General features: G+C 41.6%; 1 protein-coding gene across 1 annotated transcript in view; it reads right to left on the bottom strand.

Annotated features, from left to right (window-relative positions):
• LOC126251887 (general transcription factor IIH subunit 1) overlaps positions 1-24,005 on the bottom strand; it is a 31,042-nt gene extending 7,037 nt beyond the window's left edge. Inside the window, exons 1-7 of the mRNA XM_049952590.1 lie at positions 23,871-24,005; positions 23,259-23,437; positions 22,979-23,180; positions 22,214-22,370; positions 17,074-17,317; positions 6,372-6,525; positions 433-553 (exon numbers count right to left, since the gene is read on the bottom strand). Of these exons, the coding sequence (XP_049808547.1) occupies positions 433-553; positions 6,372-6,525; positions 17,074-17,317; positions 22,214-22,370; positions 22,979-23,180; positions 23,259-23,412 (1,032 nt within the window). The 5' untranslated portion in view covers positions 23,413-23,437; positions 23,871-24,005. The remainder of the gene's footprint in view (positions 1-432; positions 554-6,371; positions 6,526-17,073; positions 17,318-22,213; positions 22,371-22,978; positions 23,181-23,258; positions 23,438-23,870) is intronic.
• Between the last annotated feature and the right edge of the window lie 2,831 nt (positions 24,006-26,836).

Raw genomic sequence — 26,836 nt, 5'->3', positions numbered from 1 at the left:
ATTTCTACAGAATGAAAATAACTGGTCCCTCAGACCGAATTTACATAATGGATAGAGACTCAACAAATACTATTTTGTTTTTAAAAAATTCTTACTTGATATTTTTACTAAAATTATCTCACAATTGCTGAAGTTGCACATTTGTAACTACATATTCCTATGACTTATCAATATAAAACTCATTATCTAAGCATTTTACCAAGTGTTGAAAATAGGACAAATGCCCAAAGCACTGATATCCCTGGATTAAAAGTAAGTGTGTTTAGCACTTTGGTCCAAGCAAATGAGAGTTACTAAGTGTCATCTGCTGCATTGAGAGCCCCCTTTCAACAGCAAAATGTTAAAGAGGAGAGAGGCCACATACCACACAATTTTTAATATCGGTTTACCAAACTAAGTTAATCACTAAGTTAATCACAAAGTAAGTTTTACCTTTTTTACATTTGACTGTGGTTCACTGTTTATATTGCCATTTATCTGGGATGGTGACTCTGGCTGCTCATACGTATGTTGCTGACAGGCTTTTAATACCATAATTGAATGCTGGTTAAACCTGCAAATATTTGAGAAATTAGTATCATGAAACATTGCAAGTGACAACAGTACATATGACTTCTGTACATGGCAAATGTTGAAGCTAATACGTCTCATTTTATTTTAAAATTAAAAATAGCTGCAGTTCAAGGAAAATTGCATACATTACATACTATTACATAACACAAATTAACAAATACTCCTGCAATAATGGGGTGGTCAGTTTTAAAACTCATTTTGCACAGTTGTTTCATTTCAGCAATTTTTCCCTGCCCCTCCTAAGTTCCTTTATTTTTAAATCAAATGGCATTCAATAAAAGCATGTTATCTGTGGTGCACCCAGTGGCTTATGTGCATTAACAACTATATGTTGAAGGACAGTAAGAATTAATAAACTTATGAAGAACACAATTATATTACAAAAATTTAGATTGAACCACTTAGATGTAAAAAGTTTTTGAACAAGAATTCCTGCCAATATTTCTAAGTTGAATATGTAAAGTTTTACAATATTTCTGAAACTGGACAATAGTTCATAGACATTAAACTGAAGCACAGGGGCTTTGCTACACAAACAGGGTGTTTGAGAAATGCTGCTCGAATGTGCAATTAATTACTTCCATAGGCAAAAAATTCCTTCACACATTTTAATGGGTACCAGATACAAAAACATACTGTACCAGTAGTGAGGAAACAAGTTTCCCAGTGACTAATACAGTGTCAACTTACAGATAGCTATGAAGTTATTTCTAAATATACAAATACTGAATGGAAGAAAATATGCTGTAAACAGAAGAGTATTCTTTAGCAAAGTTATTTTACTAGATTTGAAAGCTTAAACAGCTGTCAGTCAAATTCAAATTCAAACTAAGGTTACAGATGAATTAAACACCACACTATCTCTGTATTTGGCTGTCCCTATAACAGTTTTATGCTTGAACAGGCACAGCTCTGAAGTAGAGTTGCCCCAAGATATGTACTAAAATATATTTCTCAATAATGTATTACAGAATTTAAATCATCATAAACCATTTCACACATAGTCAATGTTTTTATGACTTGATATCAAGTAACATTCATCAACAGGCAGCAGCCAGTCTTTAAACTGCTCCTTGAAATAAGGGTTAGCTCCATGCAGTAAAGGTTTGAAGGTGTGGCTTCTACAGAATACAGCAGTTGTGAGCCTCCTGAAGTCTCTGTACAACCTAAAAGTGTTCTATCAACCTCCACACAATTTTCGCATTCCACTGCTTACATCAAAACTGAATGAATCAAGGGCTGTGCTACTGAATCCCTATATACAAATTTCTAGTATTCTTTGGTGTCTCATTAACTAACAATTTGTATTGATGTTCTGGTAGTGTTTTATTTAGTTTTTTGTTTAATGACATTGGCAATTTTATCCACCACAGGAATATGTTTAATTGTATCTCTAGAGTATATTACAATACAGTAACTTAAGTGTTGCCATTCAGGACAAGTTTCATGATTGATTAGAGGAAATGAGCACAGGACACAAATCCCATCACTACAGTTTCCTTGCTTGCTGATGGCATTTCTTAGGATACATTGTGTTATTAGCGAGTTTCTTTTTGTGACTTGTGTTCAACTTCTAGTGCATTATTTTCTTGTGAAGTCTTGCAGCAGAGTGCGTGTCTGAAAAAGTGCAATATAAATTCTGTGTGCGATTTCTTGTGCAAAAATCTGGAAAATGAGCTTAGGATGAAAGTTAACAACTTAGTTGCACCCAGAACCAATCTAATCATATATCAAGAATGAAAACAGAGAACAGTTTAAATGCAGGTAAGAGTAAACATGCACTTTCAACAGAACATTGTATGATGCAGCTGAGTAGCTCTGAAGTAAAATGTACATTTTTCTGTTTCACCTGTCTTGTTACCGTGTAGCAATAGAGCCTAGACTGGGAATGGCATCACAGAATTTAAGAATTTTCATGCAAATGATGAAAAACCAATTCTGACGAAAGAATTCCAGTGAAAACACGAAGGAATTCCAGTGAAAACAGTTAATTAGTTTTCTTAAACTTTTAAAGCTAGGGAAAGTGGACGTTATGTGCCAACTAAATAGTGAATACAACCTTAAGCCCTTAATGGCAAATGTCACCAATTCACATGATACCAATGCTGTGATAACAATTGGCAGGTTAACTGTTTCCAAGTACCATTGCCAGTAGGTGCTGATTCTGCTTGTGGCTACTAATGCTTCTAGCGGGTGCTGCTTTCTTCTGAGTGTTTTGGGCAGCTCTAAGTCACCAGGTTTTTTTTTTTTAATCTTTAATCTTGGGAAACAATTATTAACCCAATGGCATACAAATTTTTATTGATATGGTGTCACAGCAGTAACCTCATTTTTCAGGATTTTCCTTTGTTTGCACAGCAACACACTACAAGCTGTGTTAAGAGCATTTTACTTGCTGGAGGCATAATTACAGAAACCAGTACCTATAAGTTAAAAGTATTGACCCCAACTGTTGAGACAATTGTCTCAATGTGACAAGGCGAATGGCTGTCTCATAAAATTCCCGGGGCTGCGATACTAACCAGTTCCGCACGTACAGCTGGAGGTCACCATCCAAGGTGAATCTTTTGCCCCTCAGAGCCTTTTTAAGGGGACCAAAAATGGCATAATCACAGGGAGAGAGGTCCGGTCTGTATGGAGTGTGGCCAAGAATGTCCCATTTGAATTTCTGCAGGAGTGCCGCGACTGTGTTGACGGTATGAGGCTTTGCATCGTCGTGGATCAAAATGACCGCACATGTGATATTGCTTGGTTGTTTTTATTTGATCACTTGGAGAAAGGTGGTCAAAGTTTGCAAGTAATGCTGGGCATTCACTGTTGGCCCATGCTGCAGGAAGTGAATCAGAAGAGCCCCATCTTGGTCAAAGAAGAATGTCAGCATAACCTTTTCTGCTCTCATGTGGATGGCCTTGGTGGGTTTTTTTTTTTTTTTTTTTTTTTTTTTTTTTTGTGGTGACCCTGGATGCTTCCACTGGGGACTTTGCCGTGTTGATTCTGGTTTGAAGTGATGACAGTGATCTCCAGCCACCACTCATGCCAGGAACACATTCCCTTCCCGAGCATAGCACTGCAGAAGAGCAAGACAGTGAGCCATTTGACATGCTTCCTGGTGTTGCTGAAGATTATGGGGCACCCATTGGGCAAACACTTTGTGCATATTCAGTCATTCGTTCACGATGGTGTGAATACTTGCAACACTCAATCCAACCACAGCAGCTATGGCTTTCACTGTCACTTGGCGGTCCCGGGTAATGAGTGCATCCACCAGCTGGACCTGTTATCAGTAATGCAGTGTGGTGCTCCAGGGCGTGCATCATCGGCTAACAACACCCATCCTTCCCTGAAGTGCTTGTGGCCTTGCAAGAGACATGCAGTGTTTGCTGTACACTTGAGACATTCGTCAATGAATGTCCATTCCTCCAACTACTCCCGCTGTCAGAAAACAAACACATCTTTGCTCATCTTTTCACGCCTCCATGTCACTATTTGCAATGTGACTGGCAGCGTTGGATGATTGATGCATGCTGCTGCTAGCTCTGTAATATTATAAATGGACAAACTTGTTCATCCTAGGGAACTAATTCACTGGTGATAGCTCTTTTTTGGAAACCGTTCATTTTTACTCATTCATCGTTCATTTGTACACGGTATATGGTTTTTATGAAAAATTGAAAATTAGTAGCTTAGGTTTCAAGACATAAGGCGCAAAGAGGGGGCACTTGCCTCCCCTCTGGAGAACAGAGTTTTTATTCATTACACAATTCTCACACACTAAGTAATTTTCGTGATTCTGCAAAACCTCTCGTTTAGCCAACTGTAGCGTTATGTGGCTGATTGCAATTAAATAATATAAGATAGCACATAAAAAGTGGCCCACTGTACAGACTGCTTGCCAATTACGCACGATTTGTTGACCACTAAGAGCAGAATAGATAAACATATAATAATTAGGCAGTAACTTTGAAACAATAGATGACTGGTGAGAGACAGTGAGCAGTCTAGTACTCTGAGCTGGTTTTTCGTGCACCACCCTGTACCACTGAAATAATATTGTAGAAGTTATCGTATTCTCCTCACAAAATGAGACGCCAGACACACTAATATGGAGCGTGGGCTTCATTCGGTTTTAAATTGGTCTGCCTTCCACAACAATGAACATGGTGTTTTACCTTTGATCAAAAACCTTTGATAAAAAAGACTGAAAATGACAACTTGTGTGTGCCATGCTGACTCTTTACATGTGTAATAAAAATCTTGCTTTTTATATCTTCTGCTGTTTATCGAAATAGTGAAGCAAGCTGATATGCCCTTTTGTTACGTGTGAAGATTTATGAATTACAAACCACGTCTTTTGATGTAATTTACTTAATTATAAAATATGTTTTAATTACTGGTGGTGGACACTAATTAGAATACGAAAAGAACCAAGTCGCGCACGCGCATCATCGGCTAACAACACCCATCCTTCCCTGAAGTGCTTGTGGCCTTGCAAGAGACATGCAGTGTTTGCTGTACACTTGAGACATTCGTCAATGAATGTCCATTCCTCCAACTACTCCCGCTGTCAGAAAACATCTTTTACTAGATTCAAAGCCATCTCAAGGCATCTTAATTTTGCTAATGTTTCTGCAGGTGCGCAGCATGACAAACTGAGGAAGATCAGACAAGTTACTACTTATTATTCTTGACAGATTTCAGTGTGTACAAGCCTAGTAAAACTTTTTTACTGATGAGTTGGAGGAATTCTGGGGCAGATTGTCATATGCACAATACAACCTATTAAAGAGGGCAAGATTGATTTGAAAATATATAAAGTATGCTCAAGTGATGATGGATACTGTTAAAAATTTTAAAATTTATACAAGGTCTTGAGATAGAAAAAGTATTCAGCAACCCAGCAAGTGAGAAAGGTGTCTAGGATTTATTTGAGGCTTTACTGGATGAATGGAGAAAAATATACGTGGATAATTGGTATAGTTCTCCCCACCTTGTTTCTAAAGCTATAGGAGAAGACGACATACACGGTTGGAACCATACGACCAAACAAGAACAACATGCCACCATAGTTAAAGAACTCTTGTGCTGAAAAGCGAACTGACTTTTGAATCGGCCAATGAAGTTCTTGCTGTAAAATGGATTAACAAAAACAGAGTGCACATTCTGTCAACCATTGATGATTGACCTGATGATGAAGAACAGCAAAAAATGGGGAGACTAAGCTGTAACCTAATGACATCAATGATTATAAACAAAGGAATGGGTGGAATTGATGCACATGATCAATACTTAGCATCATACCCTCTTACGAGAAGATATACGAAGAGATATAAACAGTTGTGGTTTTTGTGTGTGTGTGTGTGTGTGTGTGTGTGTGTGCGCGCGCGCGCGCGCGCGCACGCGCGCGCGCGCGCGCGCTCAAGAAATGGAGTCTTTTGACCCAAGTTTTGATACTGCTATGAGTGCCTTCATCAGAAAACTCTCACATTGGCTTATAACATAGTTACAAAATTGCAAGAAATAAAAAAGCGCTGTTAATCTGTAACGGCCTGAAATCTAGGTTTAGTTCCGATTGATAAATACCACACCTATTCTTTTAATTCTGGTAAGAGATATGTGCACACTTTTATTTGTATTAAGACTAAAATAAAATTACTCAGGCCAATGGAATAGAAGTTAAGAATGCATGCTGTATACAAATAAAAGACTTTGCTGCAGTACATACTGTTACAAGCTTACAAGATTTTATTCTCTCATACACATGTTGATGTTTGCATGATTGTGTGTGCACTTGAACTCACCTCTTTATCATATTCTGATGAACCATATTGCCACTCTGAGATGTGCCAGACTTCTCGATTCCAGTACCATAACCTTCATCCAATGTGGTGTCTTCAAATTCTGTTATGTTTACAAGTGGATCTTCAATACCACAGGTGATATCTTTCTTCAGTTCTAAAAACATTCAATGACAAAGGCAAAAATGTAATAGGTCAAAAGTAAATGACAAGTATGAATTTAAACAATGAACTCTTACAAGACTTTATGAACAAAACTATCTGCAAACCTAAATTCTCTTCCTAATTTTCTGCATTATGTATCATCCCTGTGGAAACAATTCTAAAAAAATGAGAAATTGCTATCAACCCAGAAACAACTTTTGAAACAAAGTAGGGATCACCCAACCTATTCTATTATTTAATGTACGAACAATGGGCAGTTATTAAAAGTGGTGGCAGAATGCATTACTGTGTCCTGCACAGCTTTCAGATTCAGTAACCCATTTAGTTGAAATGGTAACACACTCATATGTATACCTGTCCACAAAAATTATAGTTTTTCCTAGGGACTACTCTGCCTTTGTTCTTAACAAAAGCAGCCAAAACAATGTGTATTTAGTGTTTAAGTAAAGACTTCAAGAGAAAACCCACATACCTGAAATTTAATGCACTATTTAAATTGGGAGGTCACTTAAAAGATATCTGACAATTTTCACATTAGTGTATATCATTATTTACAACATTAACTAAGGTTCACAATTTGGAGCAGAGTTAAATTTCACACATTCAATTCCAGCACGATAAAAGCAATGTATGATTGCTTGTGGCAGACTATCAAACTTGTTTCGTGTGCATGCAAGAGAACCTTAACAGAAATATGCATACTGGTCACACTCCATTTTTAAAAAGTTGTGGGCACTGTTTTAGCCTCTAAGCAATGCTGCTTCGGTTCTTAATTGCTGTCGCTGCAGCTTTGTTACAGCTTTCACATTCAGTTCAAACAAATTTTCAACAACATGTACTGAACAATCTCAAAAGGTTAAAGGACTGCATAATTTTTTGCAGTGTTACATAATCAGATACTCAATACAGTGACTATTGTTGAGCCGCAAATGAAGACAGTCAAGTTTAGGCTGCTCCTGTGCACGTGACGTCAAGCATTCTCCGAGTCCACTCAATGGAAAGCAGAGGTGCTGAGTTGTCAATATGCACACACAAAAAGAAACAAAACTTGCTAGTTTTTCAACTGATCTTTTTTCGAGCAAGCAAAAAATAGAAGTGTACAACTGCAACACTCAGCGCTCCTACATCCCTATAAGCCTCCAGATAGATGAACAGTGCCAGTGCTGCATTTCGCTTTTCGGTAGGTGGACTAGGTTGTTGCGAGGGTTGTGTCAGATGGAGCACGTAGTGGGAGAGGCAGGTGGCACACAGAGATTGCAGGTGCGTGGCTACCAGCTTGGAGGGAGGCACAGTTTGCTGGATAGGAATGAAGGGAGGGAGAGGTGTCAGGTACATGGGCTAGGCATGCAATGCACATTTGGAGGTGACAAGGGAAATTTTTTTTTTTTTTTGTTGGGGTTAAGGGCGCTCAACTACTGAAGTCATTAGCGCCCAGTCACAATTGTTGGAGCACATAGAATCTAGTAAAACTCAAGGGGAGGGGGGGACACCAGAAAGTCCTTACAAAGATGCAGATAAAATAAGAAAGAGTTAGATGTCTTTGGACAAGCCAGTCAAAGTTACAAAACGAAGAACACGAGCAGCTGCTCGAGCATCATCAGCTAAAATATCCGGTAAAGTAGATGGCAGGGACAGGACAACACGAGATTGACTAAAGCGGGGACACGACAATAAAACATGGCGCACTGTTAATGCTTGACCACAAGGGCACTGCGGGGCTGGGTCACCGGAGAGCAGGTAGCGGTGGCTAAACCGGCAATGCCCAATCCGCAACCTGGTCAGAAGGACCTCTTCTCGCCGAGATGGTCGGGAGGAGGTTGTCCAAGCAGTTGGGAACGGTTTTACTGCCCGGAGCTTGTTTCCTTGAAGGGATGACCAAGTATCCCACCACAACGACACAAGCCTATGACAAACAACCCCACTAACGTCAGATGACGGGACACAATGGGAGGCTGGCCGAGGCAGGAGGACTGCAGCTTTGGCTGCAGCATCAGCAGCCTCATTCCCAGGCACTCCTACATGTCCGGAACCCCACAGAAAGCTGACAGGAGAGCCATCATCAGCGAAAGAATGGAGGGAATGCTGGATCCGTTGCACCAAGGGATGGACCGGATAGGGAGCCCCAAAGCTCTGAAGAGCACTGAGTGAATCAGAGCAGAGTACATACGATGAATGGCGGTGGCGGCGGGCATACTGAACGGCCTGATGGAGAGCAAAAAACTCGGCCGTAAAGCTGGAACATTGGTCGAGGAGCCGGTATTTAAAGGTGACGGCCCCGACAACAAAGGCACAGCAGACACCATCGTCAGTTTTGGAGCCATCAGTGTAAATAAAGGTGTGACTGGCAAGTCGCGCACGAAGTTCGACAAACCGTGAGCAATACACTGCAGCCGGAGTACCCTCCTTCGGGAACGAGCTGAGGTCGAGATAAATACGAACAGGAGCCTGGAGCCAAGGTGGTGGTGGGCTCTCACCCTCTCTGAAGGTGGTAGGGAGGGCAAAATCCAATTGTCGAAGCAGGCGACGGAAGCGGACTCCAGGGGGCAGCAGGGCAGACACACACAACCCGTACTGACGGTCGAGAGAATTGGCGAAGAAGGACTGATAAGAGGGATGGTCGGGCATTGACAACAGCCGGCAGGCATACCGACACAGCAGTACGTCGCGCCGGTAGGTCAATGGTAATTCGGCAGCTTCAGCATAAAGACTCTCGACGGGACTAGTATACAAGGCTCCAGTCGCAAGACGTAACCCCCGATGGTGGATGGAGTTGAGATGGCGTAAGAGGGATGGCCGAGCAGACGAGTAGACGAAGCTCCCATAATCCAGCTTCGATCTGACTATGGACCGATGCAAGCGAAGCAGGACAGTGCGATCCGCTCCCCAAGATGAACCACTAAGAACTCTGAGGACATTAAGGGAACGTGTACAACGGGCTGCCAAATAAGAGACGTGCGGAGACCAACAAAGTTTCCTGTCCAATGTGAGCCCTAGAAACTTAGTTGTTTCCACGAATGGGAGAACAACGGGACCGAGATGTAAGGATGGCAGAAGGAACGCTTTATATCGCCAAAAGTTGATACAAACCGTCTTCTCTTCAGAGAACCGGAAGCCATTTGCCACGCTCCATGAGTATAGGCTGTCTAGACAATGCTGAAGGCAGCGCTCCAGGAGGCATGTTCTCTGGGCACTGCAGTAAATCGCAAAGTCATCGACAAAGAGAGAGCCTGAGACATTAGGTGGAATGCAATCCATAATTGGATTGATCGCGATGGCAAAAAGGGCTACGCTCAAGACGGAGCCCTGAGGCACTCCGTTCTCCTGGAGGAAGACGTTGGACAATATGGAACCCACACGTACCCTAAACTTTCGATCTGTTAAAAAGGAATCAATAATAAGGGGCAGGCGACCGCGGAGACCCCACCTGTGCATAGTGCGGAGGATACCTCCTCTCCAACAGGTATCATAAGCCTTCTCCAAATCGAAGAACACTGCTACCGTTTGGCGCTTTCGGAAAAAGTTGTTCATGATGAATGTCGACAAGGTCACAAGCTGGTCAACAGCGGAGCGGCGGCGACGGCGACGAAAGCCGCATTGAACATTGGTAAGTAGCCGTCGAGATTCAAGAATCCAGACTAACCTAGCGTTAACCATGCGCTCCATCACCTTACAGACACAGCTTGTAAGAGAAATGGGGCGGTAACTAGAAGGAAGGTGTCTATCCTTCCCAGGTTTGGGTATAGGAACAACGACGGCGTCACGCCAACGCATGGAGACCTGACCTTCGGTCCAGACGCGATTGTAGGTACGAAGAAGGAAGCTTTTGCCCGCCGGAGAAAGGTGTGCCAGCATCTGAACATGAATGGCATCTGGCCCCGGAGCAGAGGACCGGGACAGTGCAAGCGCACGTTCGAGTTCCCGCATAGTAAAGGGGGCATTATAAGTTTCCAGATTCAGCGAGTGGAAGGAAGGTCGCCGAGCATCTTCTGCCTCTTTCCTGGGAAGGAAGGCAGGGTGGTAATGGGCGGAGCTTGAAACCTCCGCGAAAAAGCGGCCGAAGGCGTTGGAGACAGCCACAGGATCAACAAGGACCTCATTACCTGAGGTCAGGCCAGGTACCGAGGAGTGGGCCTTAATGCCCGACAGCCGGCGCAGGCCACCCCAAACGACAGAAGAGGGAGTAAAACTGTTAAAGGAGCTGGTGAAAAAGGCCCAACAAGCTTTTTTGCTGTCTTTGATGACTCTACAGCATTACGCTCGGAGTCGTTTGTATCCAATACAACTCGCCAACGTAGGATGGCGGCGAAAGGTGCGTAAAGCACGTCGTCGAGCACGGATAGCGTCTCTACAAGCCTCATTCCACCAGGGGACGCAAACGCGATGTGAAGAAGAGGTAGTATGAGGAATGGAACGTTCGGCAGCATTGATGATGACAGCCATGAGGTATTCGACCTGACTGTCACAACTGAGAAAATCGTGGTCCGGAAAGGTCGCCAGGGAGGAGTAAAGTCCCCAGTCAGCTTTTGGTATGTTCCAGCTTGAAGGACGTGGGGATGGGGTGTGGTGCAGGAGACTAACGACACAGGGGAAGTGGTCGCTCGAATAGGTGTCAGAAAGGACATACCACTCGAACCGATGGGCAAGAGTGATAGAGCAGATCGAGAGGTCCAAGTGGGAGTAGGTATGAGTAGAGTCCGAGAGGAAAGTATTGAGGCAGACAAGATTGAGATGGTTGAAGACATCCGCCAAGAGGGAGCCTCTTTGACAGGATGCAGGAGAGCCCCAAAGGGGATGATGGGCATTGAAGTCGCCAAACAATAAAAACGATGGAGGAAGCTGAACAATCAGGTGCATCATGTCAGCCCGACTAACTGCCGATGACGGAGTGTAGACTGTACAAACTGAAAAAGTAAAGGCAGAGAGAGTAATACGGACAGCTATTGCTTGGAGTGGGGTGGTCAATGGGATGGGATGGTAATAGACATCGTCCCGAACGAGCAACATGACCCCACCATGAGCTGGAATACCATCCACAGGGGTGAGATCATACCGCTCCGAGGTATAGTGGGTAAAGGCAATACGGTCAGCTGGGCGCAACTTGGTTTCCTGGAGACCAAGGGCGAGCGGACAGTGCAGGCGGAGGAGCAGTTGTAATTCCTCACGATTAGATCGAATACCTCTTATGTTCCAATGTAACAAGGCCATCGCTAGTCAGAAAAAAGGGGGGAACGAGACGGGGGAAGAGCTGGTCACCTCGACGGCCGCGGAGGGCCAGGTTTCGAGGGAACAATGCTACAACTGGCGTGAGGCAGATCCTGTTCCATCGAGTCGTCGCCAGCTGCGGCCGCTGTCCCGGGTTGCGTAGGAGGGGCAGCGTCATTTGCCGACGAGAGGCCAGCTGAGTGCCTGGCAGCAGAGCGTCCCGGCAAAACTGAGGACGGCCGGGAGCAGCGACTCACAGATGGAGCGTCAGACGAAACGCGCCGGGGTGGAGAGGGGGATAGAGACTTCTCTTGGAGGCCTTCTTGGAAGTCCGAGGAGGCACAGGGATGGTGGGCTGGACCCGAAGAAGGTCCTCACGCGCGGGGTCCGTTTTGGAACACCGGACCTCGGAAGCCGGGGTCCGGAATGTTTCCCCAATGGACGCCTGAGAATAGGATCGCTTCTCAGGCGGTGGAGGGGGGGGGGGGGGGGGAAGGAGGAAGGGTGGCCCCTGGGGCAGAGGGGGCAGGGGCTGCAGGGGAGGAGGATTTGGAAGGGAGGGATTTCGGAACTGGAGGCATAGACCCCGGATGGGGGGTGAAGGAGGTGGAGGGGGGACAGGATAGGGGTGAGGATACTGTGGAAGGAGTGGACACGACTGAGGCAAACGAAGTTGTCAACGTCACATGATGGAGGCAGTCATACTTCTTCCTGGCCTCAGAATAAGAGAGACGATCCAAAGTTTTGAGTTCTTGAATCTTCTTCTCCTTCTGATACGCGGGGCAGTCTAAAGATCGAGGCGAGTGGATGCCAGGACAATTAACGCACCGAGGTGGTGGGGTGCATGTATGTTCCTCACGAAGAGGACGTCCACAATCGCCACAAAGGGGCTCAGCCTCACACCGTGACGACATGTGCCCAAAGCGCAAACACCGAAAGCAGCGCATAGGAGGCGGGACGTAAGGTCGCACGTCGCACCGGTAGCACATCACCTTTACCTTCCCCGGGAGAACGTCCCCCTCGAAGGCGAGGATAAAGGCCCCGGTGTCGACGCGACGGTCTTTGGGGCCGCACTGGACTCGCAGGACGAAATGCACGCCTCGGCGCTCCAGGTTGGCCCTGAGCTCCTCATAAGATTGCAGCAGGAGGTCCCGATGAAAAATAACCCCCTGCGTTCTATTCAGTGCCAGATGCAGGACAATGGACACTGGGATGTCCCCTAGTCGGTCGCACGCCTGGAGCGCCGCTGACTGTGGCGGAGGTGGTCTTTAAAAGAATGGACCCCGAACGCATTTTACTGAGAGCCTCGATTTCCCCGAAGATGTCCTCAATGTGCTGAACAAAGAACATGGGCTTGGAGGTGACGAACATCCCCCCCATCGGTCCGACAACAGACCAAATAGCGGGGGAAGTACTTCGCCCCAAGCCGGCAGGCCTGTCCTTCCTCCCAGGGAGTGGCCAAGGGGGAAAGGGCAGGAGAACCAGAACCACAGACAGTACCTTTCTTTTTAAAAGACTCGGCCGCAGAGCGACCTGATACATGTTGACGTTTCATCTGCGAAACGTCTGCCCCGATACCACCCACTCCAACCAGGGGCTCTCTCCACGGGCGCCACCTAGCCTCAACAAGGGCCACCTGGCAGGATGACCGTTGTCGGGAGTCCTGATGCCCCAAGGAGACGGGCATCTACTCCTTGGCCGACGTGGGGAGAGCGCAGCTCAGGTATCGGTAGTACGATCCCTGTGTTGTCAGGGGGCTACAACCTAGAGGGTACATGACGACCCCACCACAACGGGCTGGCTACCGTGCTGGATTTCGGGTGCCATGGAAAGTCCATGATCGTAGGTGCAGATGGGGACGCACTATGGGCATAACTTGTGCAACCCATCAGGCGTTTAGGCCCAATTTGAGGAATAGTGGTTATGGTTACAACGCCGTTACAATGCTGAGTGCCAAGGTCTTAGTGCACGGAGGACCAGTGATACACCACGTAAGACGTCCTTCCCCAAAAGGCTCGTACTTCTGTAGAATTTTGAAAAATGGAGGCCAAACCCCAAGGGGGACCATCACATGAAAGGCCGAAACGGTTGAAACTCCTTTTAGTCGCCTCTTACAACAGGCAGGAATACCTCGGGCCTATTCATACCCCGGACCCGCAGGGGGGTGACATGGGAATGTGAACTGGGAGGGGGTGATGGCATAAAAGGAGGAAAATTTTGGGTGGATGGTGCTGGGACAATAGATCACAAGAGTGAGGCCAGGACAGCTACAGGAATGAAGGATGTGTTGCACTGATAACTCATCTGCGTACTTCAGAGGAGCTGTTGATGGAGGGGATGATACAGAAGGCCCACTTTTAAATCTAGCATGTTATACTCAGCTGCATTTTGTGTGACCGAGTTGTCAACATTGTTCTTGGCAACAGTTTGGCAATGGTCATTCACCCTGGTAGGCAGCTAGTTGGCATTCATACCAACATGTGGCCTAACCATCCTGTCTGCAGACAGTCTCCACCACTGTCATGATGCATCTCAGTGACTACCTGATTAAAGGCCTCTGCCAGCTGTCTGACTCCCTCCTCACCCCATTGACACTCTACAATCCACTTTCTACATGCTCCTAGAGGACCACAAACCCTACAATTCTGGAAACCTTATAGTAGCTGCCTATTGTGCTCCCAGTGAAACAATGTCCACTCTCGGTGGCGACCTGCTCCAACCAATTGCCCAGAACCTAGCCTCCCACATCAAAGATACTAACCACTTCTTTCACCGAGTCTCCACCATCCCCACCCATTTATCTCCTGGATCTCTACTCATCACTGTTGATGCCACCTCCCTCACACCAACATCCATGCCCCTGCCCTCACCACTATCAAACACTACCTCCCCAAAGTCCTACAGACTCAATCCACCACATTCTCCTCACACCCCTTACCAATCATACCTTGACCCTCAACTTATTTTTCTTTGAAGGGAAGGTATATAGACAAATCTGCAGAACAACCATGAACACCAACATGACACTCTTATGCCAACCTGTTTATGGGCTATATAGAGGAAACCTTCTTAGCCCTCCAAAACTATCAACCCGAGTCTGGTTTGGGTTCACTGACATCTTCACAATACATTCCTTCCCAACTTCAACACCTTCTCTCCAACCCACTTCACCAAGTCTTCAACCCAACATGCTACCTTCCTGGATGTTTACCACATCTAAGGTGCCTATCCACACCTCTGTCCTCATTAAACTCACTAACCACCAACAGCGATTGCATTTTGACAGCTGCCATTCCTTCCATACCCAAAAGTTCCTCCCATACAGCCTAGCCATCTGTGGGCTTCCTTAAAATTCGTTTTTTTTTTCACTTTTAACTAATTACCATCAACATACTTGAGTATAATCTGCATTTTCACAAGAAAGAAAGGTTGGCCCTCAGTTTCAAAGAATATAACACCAGATCTAATTTTGTGCTTAGTTTTATGTACGTAATAGATCTAATTTATTTCAACTATTCCTAGTTAGTATCTTTTGTTATGGGGTGAAATCAGTAATTGTTTCACAACTTACATTTTACTGTTAGCGTATAAACAAATATAAATTCTGTACTAATTATAAACATTTGGAGGAACAACTAATAGTACTCTTAAAGAATCCATTCGAAAACATGTTAGCAAAGCCAGCCCTTAATTTCAAAGTAATTGGCAGTTTTGTCAAAAGTATTGTTTGCATAACGATACTTGTTAATTTTATGATTTAAACAATTAATTCGGCCTAACTCTTTAGTACAAGGAACTGTTGAAAAGAACCAATTTTTCGATGTATTCAGTTAATTTAATGAGTTAAGTTTTAATCGGAATTTCTGTGAATTTAACTGTAAATTTTAATTTTAGTTTCAGTACCTATTATTGTGAGGATATAGAAGGGGCCGATTTTTGGTCCTGAGATAGTCAGTCCGCGGCCGAGTTTCAGACAAGAACCTATGTTGGCTAGAACAACAACAACAATGCATCAAATTAACTGTGAAATAAGTGTAACCAATTAGGCCATATGTTAAAATAATGACAGTGTCTGTTCAATACATACCACAATATTCTGCAACACTTGTGAGCTGTGTGGTTAGGTTTCTACTGCTCATTATGTACAACAGTAAACTATTGAAGCAGTATGTGGATGTTCGCTTGCAATCTATATTAATGAAACTTGTAAGTTAAACAATAGTGCACTGGCCATATAACTGTGTATTGTTTGAGGGGAGGGGGGGGGGGGTTGTGAACAGTGAAATAAACATTTGTGAAACATAAATGTGCACATCGGCTACATCATTTAAAGTACTCTGTGTCTGACTTCTACCCCCAAATTTTTCAGCCAGTATAGCAACGCAGTACATCTACACCAAGCACAACAAACTAAGAAATAAAGAAGGCGAATGTCAATCTCTTGGAAGCCTTCACAGGTGAGCACTACCCATGAACGTAGTCTGTAAACATTTCCCATACCATATTCTCACACACTTCCAACAATCAGCTACAAAGGAGCACCCCCTTGTCATCCAGTATCACCCTGGACTGGAACAACTGAACCACACCCTTCGTCATGTCTTTGATTACCTCCAACATGCTCTGAAATGAGAGAGCTCCTACCAAAGATCCTTACCACCCCTCTTATTTTAAGTGGTGTTCTCTCACCCACTCAACCTACACAACTTTGTTCATCCCTATGCCACTCCCACTCCGTTGCCACAGGGATCATGTCCCTGCAGTAAATGTGCAAGACCTGCACAATCCACTCAGCCAGCACTTCCTACTCCAATCCCATTACAAGACTATCCTACCCCACCAGAGGCTGGGCCACCTGTAAGCTACAACGTCATACCAACTCTTTTGCAAACACTGCACAGCATCCTATGTTGGTATTACTACCATCCATCAGTCCACCAGGATGAATGGCCACCACCAAACTACTGCCAAGAACAAAGTTTATCACACAGTGCCAAAATATGCAGCTGAGCATAACATGCTCAGTTTCAAAGGCTGATTCACAATCCGGACCTTCTGGATTTTTCCCTCCACCACCAGCTCCTCTGAACTAAACACATGGGAGTTGTCATAACAACACATCCTTCACTCCCTAGTCTCAACCTCCCACCTGACTATCCCCACCACAACCCAAACCACCTGCTGGAATGCAGCACTAGTGAAGTAGAGCTTCTGGGAATTTTATTTGCAACAGCAGTTGTGACACAATGTAGGCTATTATACATATCAAATTTTATACTGTCTTACCAGAAGGCCTGACACTGGGTGCAAATAAAGGAAAGGAGAGTTGGCAGCTTACCTTGATCATCCAACTTGGCACACTCAGTGAAGAGATCCTTTGAACCTGCATTGATACGGTCTCTATGAAAATAGTGTGACTGGAAGAATTTAGTCCAAAAGTCAGCTTCACTGAGCTTGTGAGGAACATATTCTAAGTGTTTTTTACGTACAGCAGGATATGTTTTGAATATGCACTCTATAATATCAGCAGTCAGATTATACTTCAAACCATTGCATCCATCTGTCTGAGGCTTTATGTCAGCCTGAAACAAAAATTTATCATCAGACAGTTGTTCATGATTTTAATTTAACACACATTGTTAAAAGACCTGCAACAAATGTATCTAGTACTGTGAAGTAAAACAATAAGATATCAAATACAAAGAGAATGGAAAATGTAGGACATGGGCCACATTACTTTTTGCCAGCAGAACAATCAGTGCAAAGGAATTAAGAGTGAAAGGAAGTAAGGAAGTTATCAAGTAAGGAAGTTATGATCAAATAACTAACAGTAACTTACACAATTTTTTTTACATTAAAAAATGAAAAAATAAAGTTAAACTTACTATTGGAACCTAAAATTTGCATAAACTTAACAGAGGTGGAAATTGTGTGATTGTTTAAAACTACAATAGCATTCTATGTCATGTTTATTTATTTCCAGTATACAACATTCAGTTGTCAGTGGTCTGATACGCAAAAATAAGGTTCATATTCGAAAACATTTATTTTGCATAACATCAGAAAGTTTTTCCTACTTAATATCATAATAATAATCAGTCAAAGACCAAATGAAAATTTAGTTAATCAGGAGAAAGAGTAATTACCCTGGAAACTACTGCCACTTGAGTTACAATAGGTGTACACAGACAAGTGCCACGGTATACCAGTTACATGTTATATACGTATAACAAGTGAACATTGTGTGATGTAGATAAGACTTTTCAATACATTCATCTAGATAATGTATAGAAGAATGGATATAGACTGATTCAATCATTATGTGTAAACCATAAATAACCGATGTATCCAGTCGCTAAAAAATAATTTAACTACAACTCTTCAAATGCTTTATTACATCATTAGGTTATTTTTTTGGACAACATTGCCCTCTGAACAGCAACAATGTCAAACCAAGTTTGGTGGCTATTTACTTTTAGTATAGTACAATTTGAGTTTAAATTTTAGATTTGTACGCTCCATAATAGCCTACCTACTGATGACTGTTAGAATATTATATTGATGTTTTGCAAGTTACAGGTGAATAAATGCAATTTACATTTTGCTTCAGTTTATTATGAAATATCCCCACTAGTTTGAAATACATATGTGTAATACTGAATAAAAGTTGTGCTTGTTACTACACATTCTCTTAAGACAATCCGAAATTGGAAAGAGGCAGTAGTAAATCCTACACTGTGGCATAATCATCATTATTGCAGTTTCAGTCAGGTAGTGTACCTTTAGGAAATTCTTTTTTGTTTGTCAGTCTTAAATGACTGCCCACCAGAGTAAACTACTGCAATGTGTGATAATACCTAGGACCCTAGCCAACATAGTGCATATGCGGTTTCAAAGTCTCCTGTTAAGGGGATCAGTACCAGGAACTCCTGTAGTCAACAATGGTGAGTTTACACACACTCAAAGCATTTCAGACAATGGCGAAGGCAGTTCCAAAGCATTGCTGAACTGAATAATTTAAATTTACATCTTTCTTCCAAGAGTTTACAATGATTTCTCAGGATTATCTCTATTAAATTTCTGAATTATTCTCAAAGACCTTAAACTTGCTTCTGTGTGCAAAATCAACAAAACACAGCATCATTATTTCACAACTGCTCCATTCACAAGGTTTTGGGTTGGATCACCGAGGTTGGCAGCGGCCAGACGAAACATGTGTGGGCTGAAGTCTGTATTTCTGCCAATTCAAAACTCTTGAGCCATTTTTCTTCTCTAAGAGAAGAAACTTCAAGTAATTTTCTTTCAGACGCAGGTATCAATTTATGTTAGAGCGATTTATGATTTTGTGATTTGGATTGGTAATTGAAGTTCTTTATTTATATGTAAAAACAAAGATGATGTGACTTACCGAACAAAAGCGCTGGCAGGTCGATAGACACACAAACAAACACAAACACACACACAAAATTTAAGCTTTCGCAACAAACTGTTGCCTCATCAGGAAAGAGGGGAAGGAGAGGGAAAGACGAAAGGATGTGGGTTTTAAGGGAGAGGGTAAGGAGTCATTCCAATCCCGGGAGCGGAAAGACTTATCTTAGGGGGAAAAAAGGACAGGTATATACTCGCACACACGCACATATCCATCCACACACATACAGACACAAGCAGACATATTTAAAGACCAAATATGTCTGCTTGTGTCTGTATATGTGTGGATGGATATGTGCGTGTGTGCGAGTATATACCTGTCCTTTTCCCCCCCAAGATAAGTCTTTCCGCTCCCGGGATTGGAATGACTCCTTACCCTCTCCCTTAAAACCCACATCCTTTCATCTTTCCCTCTCCTTCCCCTCTTTCCTGATGAGGCAACAGTTTGTTGCGAAAGCTTGAATTTTGTGTGTGTGTGTGTGTGTGTGTGTGTGTGTGTGTGTGTGTGTGTGTGTGTGTGTGTCTCTATCGACCTTCCAGCGCTTTCGTTCGGTAAGTCACATCATCTTTGTTTTTACATAAGTTCTTTCTTTATTTTGATGTGGTTTGGTTTTGAAAATATTTCTGTTAGTTGTGGTTTTTTGGCATTGTGGGCTTTGTTTATGCTATGTAGATCAAGTGAAATTTCCAGTACCCAGTTTATGAGCATGTGGGTTTATGGCATCACAGACTTAGTTTGAGCTATATAGGTGAAAATTTTCAATACATGGTTTTGTTTCTTCCCCACGTTTGTTATTGGGGATTTTGTTGATTGCTGAGGTTGTCATGTTTTTCATTTTTGCATTACTATTTCCTCCAGTAAGTCATTATTAGGACTGTCAAATTTAGTATGGCCCACCCAAAAAGACCACAATTCCCACATGTGTCCCATTAGTTTTCTTTTCCTATTTTCATATTTGTGTGTGTGTGTATATGTAGTGTGTGACACGTTCACCGTATTATATAAACTTTAAGCAGGAGTATCTGTCACCTTAGCAATGGGTCTAAACTAACAATACAGAAATTTTCAGTAAGCCTCACAAACGTGTACTAATCAACTGTAGGATACAGATTCTAATAGTGATATGCAACATTAGCTATCACTAAGTTTCATGTCACTCTTAACAACTAATGCAGTTAAAATTCATTAATAGTGTTACAAAATTACTGCTCATTCACCAACTGATGTACAACAATGAGATATTAAGAGTAAATTTGGACTTCCGAGTAATGGTTAAGTTGGAAACAAATGCTTGTTATTTAAAGAAGCAAAATTAAAAACGTCCTTTCAATATTAAAGGGTCGAACAATTCTGATACAGAAAAAAGGGAACATTGGGCACCTTTGGGCCACTGTACACTTGTGTAATAATGCAATATAATTCCAGAACTTTAAAAACAATATGAATTCTGCATTATATAGGGAGCTGCTGTTAATTTTATGACCAAAATAAGTGTCTCAAGGTTCTGCATTAAAAGATTGGGCAAGGAGAGCAGGAGAGAACAGAACATTTGAGTTGGATTGATAGACCACAGTACACTATTTCGTAGTGTTGGACCAAAGTTCAAGAAAATGGATAATATTAACAACTGAAATAGCGTGTAAATTTGAGTGTCACAAAATATCTGATAAAAATATTAAACTTTGAAGATCTCGTGGTGACACACCCCTGTTCAGTTTACACAGAAAAATGAAAACAATGTTGGTACCATAAATTTGTCAAAGTAAAGAAAATACTGATCCTATAACTTAGGAGACAGTGGAGAAAGAAACCTATGTCTATAGCATTTGTACTTCAGAGAATTCTTTCCACAGTGTTTAGCAGAAAATAACTTTTGAAATTCTGAAGACAGTAGGGATAAAGTACAGAGTAAAGGGCTAGCTACAACTTGTGTAGAAACCAGCTTGCAGCTGCAAGAGTTGAATGACATGGAAAGTAGACAGTTGCGAAAACACTGAAACCAGGTTGTAACATATCCTTGTTATTCAGTTTGTACACTGAGCAAGCAATCAACACATCCAACTAATTAAAGTTCAAGTGGATGTAGATTGCAGAATTAAACAGAGATGAAGAGACCTACATAAAACAGGGAGAGCAGCAACAAACACTACTCTCTGGGCTTATGAAGACCACACCCCATCTCAACCAAAACATTGCAAAATGTAAAGGTAGTGTAAGTACAATCTTATCTGACAACAGCAATAATATACCAAAGATTTTATTAATTAAGCCATCAACATCATCCATTAAGGTCCGTAATCCATCATTTCAATTTAACAGCATGGGATACCACTGCAAAGCTCCAAGTGCATCAGAGAGAGAGACACAAATATGGATCAAAAGCATCTGACATGAAGTTGTCAACCCTTTACTGATTTTTCAATACGAAAAGCCATTGCAGCAAGGAAGAAATTTTGAGGGGTGATTGGCAGGGGCAGTGGGGTTGAGAAAAACTGATCATACTTTTAAATTAACGCACCTACTGACCAAAATAAGCTGAGACACACAAAAGGAGAGCTTACATAAGTATGAACAACATGAGCTATTTACAATTTGTTAATTTGTACTAGGCGTACATTAATTTTATGTTAATTACAAATGTAAAAATACTGAAGTGGCCTACTTTGCAACAATACTAACGGTATTGATAACACTACATGGACTAATAGAAAACTTACCAAAGACCATGAATCAAACCACATGTTGCAATACAGGCCTGCAGAAGATTTTTCCACTCGCTTTCCTCTGTTCACAATACCTACCTCTCAGCAAATTATGTAAACAGCATTAACCATACCACTAGCTAAAACTGCACTTTTTAATGAGTATCAGTGGTGGCAACAACCTAACTCTTAAAACCATCACTTTTCCAATTGCAAGTACATTCATTTTCACTCATTTTTAATCTAGAATCGACATGTGGAGAAGGCAAGGCACACTGAACTATCACAAAATGAATCTTCATAATGCCAAAGCACAAACTCAGCATTACAATTGTATATAAACTCACCAAAAATGCTCCTGAGACACCAATATCCTGTTTTTGGTTAAGCTGCTTCTGTGTGTATTGTACAGCATGATGAGCCCAAAATTCTTCTGAAGTAACTACATGAGTTATTACTAAATCACGATATAACTGCAACAATGCAGGATTCTCTGTCAGAAGCCTGAAACAATTTGGTCTATCAATAATCATCAATTTTATGTTGGAGTCCCAATCTAAACATGTACAGTCTATGGCAGTGTTCAAGCTGCAATTTTAGAAAGGAAAGCCATTCCACAAAGACTTGACATTCACAAGTGGAATGAAACTGGATGCTTTCTTTATAAAAGTACCAAACTAACCTGCACATGCTTACCTTTTTAACTTTCATCTCTTACTAAGCAGCATGGCAATATGAAAAACAAAGTTAAAAATCAATCTATCACCCTATTCAATAGTGTGCTGTAACGATCATTTCAATTTATCACTTCTGGCTTATTTTAACAGTAGTGTACAGTACAAAGGAAATAAAGCTATCTACTCGAAGGTTGAATTTATCTGTCTTGTTCAACTAAAAAGATGAAGGCATGACAGTTAACTGATGGATCATTTTCTCTGTACGAAATTTCGGTTCGTGAGAAGTGGCAAAATAACAGCTGACAGCAACAAAATATTTAGCAGCCTAAAGATGTGACAGAAGATCTTGGTATTGATTATCAGTTTAGCATCGAATAAAACATACCCAAATGGAACTTCCCAATAAAACTTTCGACGCTATCAGAGAGCACTCACCTGTTTTTCTCTTCAAGCTCTTTATTAACTTCTCGTTTAAACTTTTGAAGAAGTTGCTGCAGTAATTCTTTAACATCATCCCTGTCTTTTATTTGCGCTTCCTGACCCAGCCTGTTGACGAAATGAAATGTTGACGTAGTTCCATCATGTAATACAACTTGAAGTTGCACTTTAGGTTTGCCTTCTGGTGAAATCTTTTGTACTGTTAAAAATAAATCACCATATTATGTTCATAATTTTCAGTCACCTGTCCTTCATATAAAAACAAAAACCTACTTACATTTGATATCTGTGTACCGATGGCTTACAGACACTGTATCCCTATGATCCAGCATCCACGCCAACCGCTCGTTCATTACATACAACGTGCCATCGCCTTTCTTGTACCGGACTTGGCTCACTTGAAGCAGTACGTCTTCTGACGATGTCGTCATGACGGTGTAGGAAAGTGACTATAACCTATCAATTTAAAATTATACACTTGAACTAAATCTTTCTACTGCACAAAATGTCTTTCTAAACTTAAGAATGTTCTCTACAAACAAAAATATAACTGTCCTTGAGATATGGCGACTCACGATGTTGAAATTTTATTAATGCTTTAATCACACTCTATAATGTCCCAAACCCCAATTTTTCGGAAGTAATCGCTAATTATGGGCAACACTTCACTATAACTCAACCTCAATTAGGCAATCAGCTGTTTCATAATGACAACCAACATGCAAAATGGCAATGCCTATAGCGGGAGGACGAGTCCATGGAGGGGGAAAATAAAATTTAGTTTTATTCGACATTTTACAATTTTCATAAAAAATTTTGAGTTTCAGATGTTCATTCAGGCTAACTGAAGTCTCTCAAACGGAAAAGAATTTACTGTAGCATGCTTTACCCTTCGAAGTCAACAACTTCCTCAGGAGCAAGGCGCTAGCCCACCATTCACGGCGGGAGCCATGTGTGACATACATAACGCAGCGCTGCATCCCGATCGACCAGCAGTCCGAACTAGAATAGCGCGCAGACACGCTCTTCCTTGACAGAGCCAACTGACTCCAGTTCCTCCCCTGCCGTGTTGCCATCGCAGAAAGATGAACAGCATAATATTCAGCACTTTTATGTCACACGAACACAGGTGAGATGTTGAAATAATGATGACGAAAACCGTAAGCGTGCAATTATTACTGAACAGAAAGAAAAATATTCCGATATAATAACATTTCCAAAGACGAAAATTGTTTGTAACTAACGACACTTCCCCCTTCGATAGTGAAGTGTCGACCATCCCTAATATTGTAGTATCTCTGATAACTAAAATTTTCTAGAAGTTCTCGAAAGATAATTTCTACTGAATCAGTAATGTATAACAAAAAATATATTTAAAATTTAGGACACAGGTCAACGTCGTCAGTAGTCCCAACAGCTTTCTACGGTGTGCAATAGAATAACGTCATCCTTATGCTTCTGCAGCCAGTCCTTTCACTTATCAAACAACATACAACGCAAAATAAAACCAAGAAAATATTAAGAAGCCCCATCCAGTGTTCATTTTAAGTGGACTATGGAAGGTATGTACTATAGATATTACATAAAATGTGAACTATACGTATGAGACAACTTTCGATCTCTCGTAATGGAACTGAATTAAATGCAAAATTTAGTACCATGTCGCTCGAACATAGGTTAGTAATTACTCGATGACATATCAATCAAAAATAAATTTAAAAAAGAAAATAAAAATTTTAATGCCACAGGAAATACGACAGCAACAAATTATGTAGATACAATAAACAAATAAATGTCTACACAATTTGAGGTTCTGTCGTAATTAAATGTGATTCTAACATCAGAAGTTAAAGACTCTTGAGAGATACACACCAAAGACATGCGTCTTTTCATTTGCAAAACTAGGCTATGTGACAGCTGTATGTATTCTTCCACTCCCTGTAAGTTACAAAGTGGATTCAAAACACAGATTAGGGAAGTAAAGGGATTTGCACCATGTAAGGTATTGGCTTTACGAAAGTTATATGAGATACTACAACTTATAATTAAGGCCATTTCACATTCAACGTCAACAAAACAGAACAACAGGCCATGTCACTGTAAATGGTGCTGTGTTCGCACAAAATGGAAAGTCAACCTAAAGACACATCACTTTTGGACTAGAACCACAGGCTGAAAATAAGAATATGAAGTACCACTCGTGATACAAAAAGTCTGAACTTAGTGTCAGAACTAAAAAACTAGCAGTGATAAAATTTATTAATGGCCACAGCAAGCTTCATAATTGATATTCTTAATAGAATTTTTACGGTGAATTGCTGAGAGATGTATCAATATGGAAAGTGGCCCCCAGAAAATTTATTTACTAACGAAAATATATGTATACTAAATACATCAAGAATGTTTATGTGGTAATACGTAGAATATGTTTACCTTATTCGTTGCGCTGCTTTTCCTTCTAATTAAGAAATAATGACAAAAACAAATATTTTTAATGAAACTTGATAATATTAAATAGCAAACACTACCTAATTTTTTAGAACACTGTTCTCATGTTCTGCCAAGGAACGGTGGAAAATTCAGTTAATGTTTAAAAAAACGGATTTATCAACTTGTACTCTTATTTATACCAAGTGTAGACTCTTTTGCTATCAAGGAATTGTGAAAGCTAAATTATTATTCAATTTCAGACATTTGGTCTCTCTTCTGAAAGAACAATCGATGGCAAAAATATCCAAGTCGTCAATGACTATTTTCAAAAAATGGTTCAAATGGCTCTGAGCACTATGGGACTCAACTGCTGAGGTCATTAGTCCCCTAGAACTTAGAACTAGTTAAACCTAACTAACCTAAGAACATCACACACATCCATGCCCGAGGCAGGATTCGAACCTGCGACCGTAGCGGTCTCGCGGTTCTAGACTGCAGCGCCAGAACCGCGCGGCCACTTCTGCCGGCAACTATTTTCATTGTGACACGAAATTAAAGCGAAATAATAAAGTCTAACAAGATGAAAAATCAAGTACTCCGTTTATATAACACAAGTTAGCACAACAAAAATAATTTAAATCTGATATTAGCAAACGACGACATCATTCCTGGCCCCCCACACCAATATCAGGGTCAAAATTTTATTCTCAAGGAACCTAGTCACCTCATTCTGTCAAAGTGGTGGTCTCTGTACATTCTGATATTTGAAGCGCTTTCGGAATGTTTTGGCTCCAGTCAATCAATTATGAATCGACATTCATTCTCCTTAATCTGAGTAATGTTCAGCACACATTTTCTTATCTTTCTGAGGCTCGTCTCCTCAATTTTCGTATTTTCAACCAACAAACGAGTAAAAACGCACATTTGAGGTAAATTACGCAATCAGAAGTCACTACAGGGAATTCTAGAATATTTCTGAGGTGTGTGGAACTCGCACAGTGGACGACTAACAGGGATTATAGATCATATACAGAGAAGGGCAGCATGAATGATCACAGGTTTGTTTGACATGCAGGAGAGTGCACAGAGATGTTGAAAGAAATGTGTTGCCAGACTCTTGAAGACAGACGTAAACTATCCTAAGAAAGCCTACTTACAAAGTTTCAGGAACAGGATTTTAACGATAACTCTAGGAACATACCAAAATCCCCATCATATTCTTCCCATATGAATCGTTAGGATAATTACAGCATTTAAACACTCATTCTTCCTGTGCTGCATATGTGAATACTTACTTACTGGTCAGCATTGCAGTCCCTGTAGAACTTTGGCCTCCTTTGTCACCACCTCCATTCTCCTCTGTCCATCGCTTTCCTTCTCCAGTTCCGGACTTCCGTTGCTTTGAGATCCTCTCCCTATTTTCGA

The sequence above is a fragment of the Schistocerca nitens genome, chromosome 4, assembly GCF_023898315.1.
Source record: "Schistocerca nitens isolate TAMUIC-IGC-003100 chromosome 4, iqSchNite1.1, whole genome shotgun sequence".
In the NCBI taxonomy this organism is placed as follows: Eukaryota; Metazoa; Arthropoda; class Insecta; order Orthoptera; family Acrididae; genus Schistocerca; species Schistocerca nitens.
The sequence above is the reverse complement of the archived record's forward strand: the minus strand, read 5'-3'. Positions and strand labels throughout refer to the sequence as shown.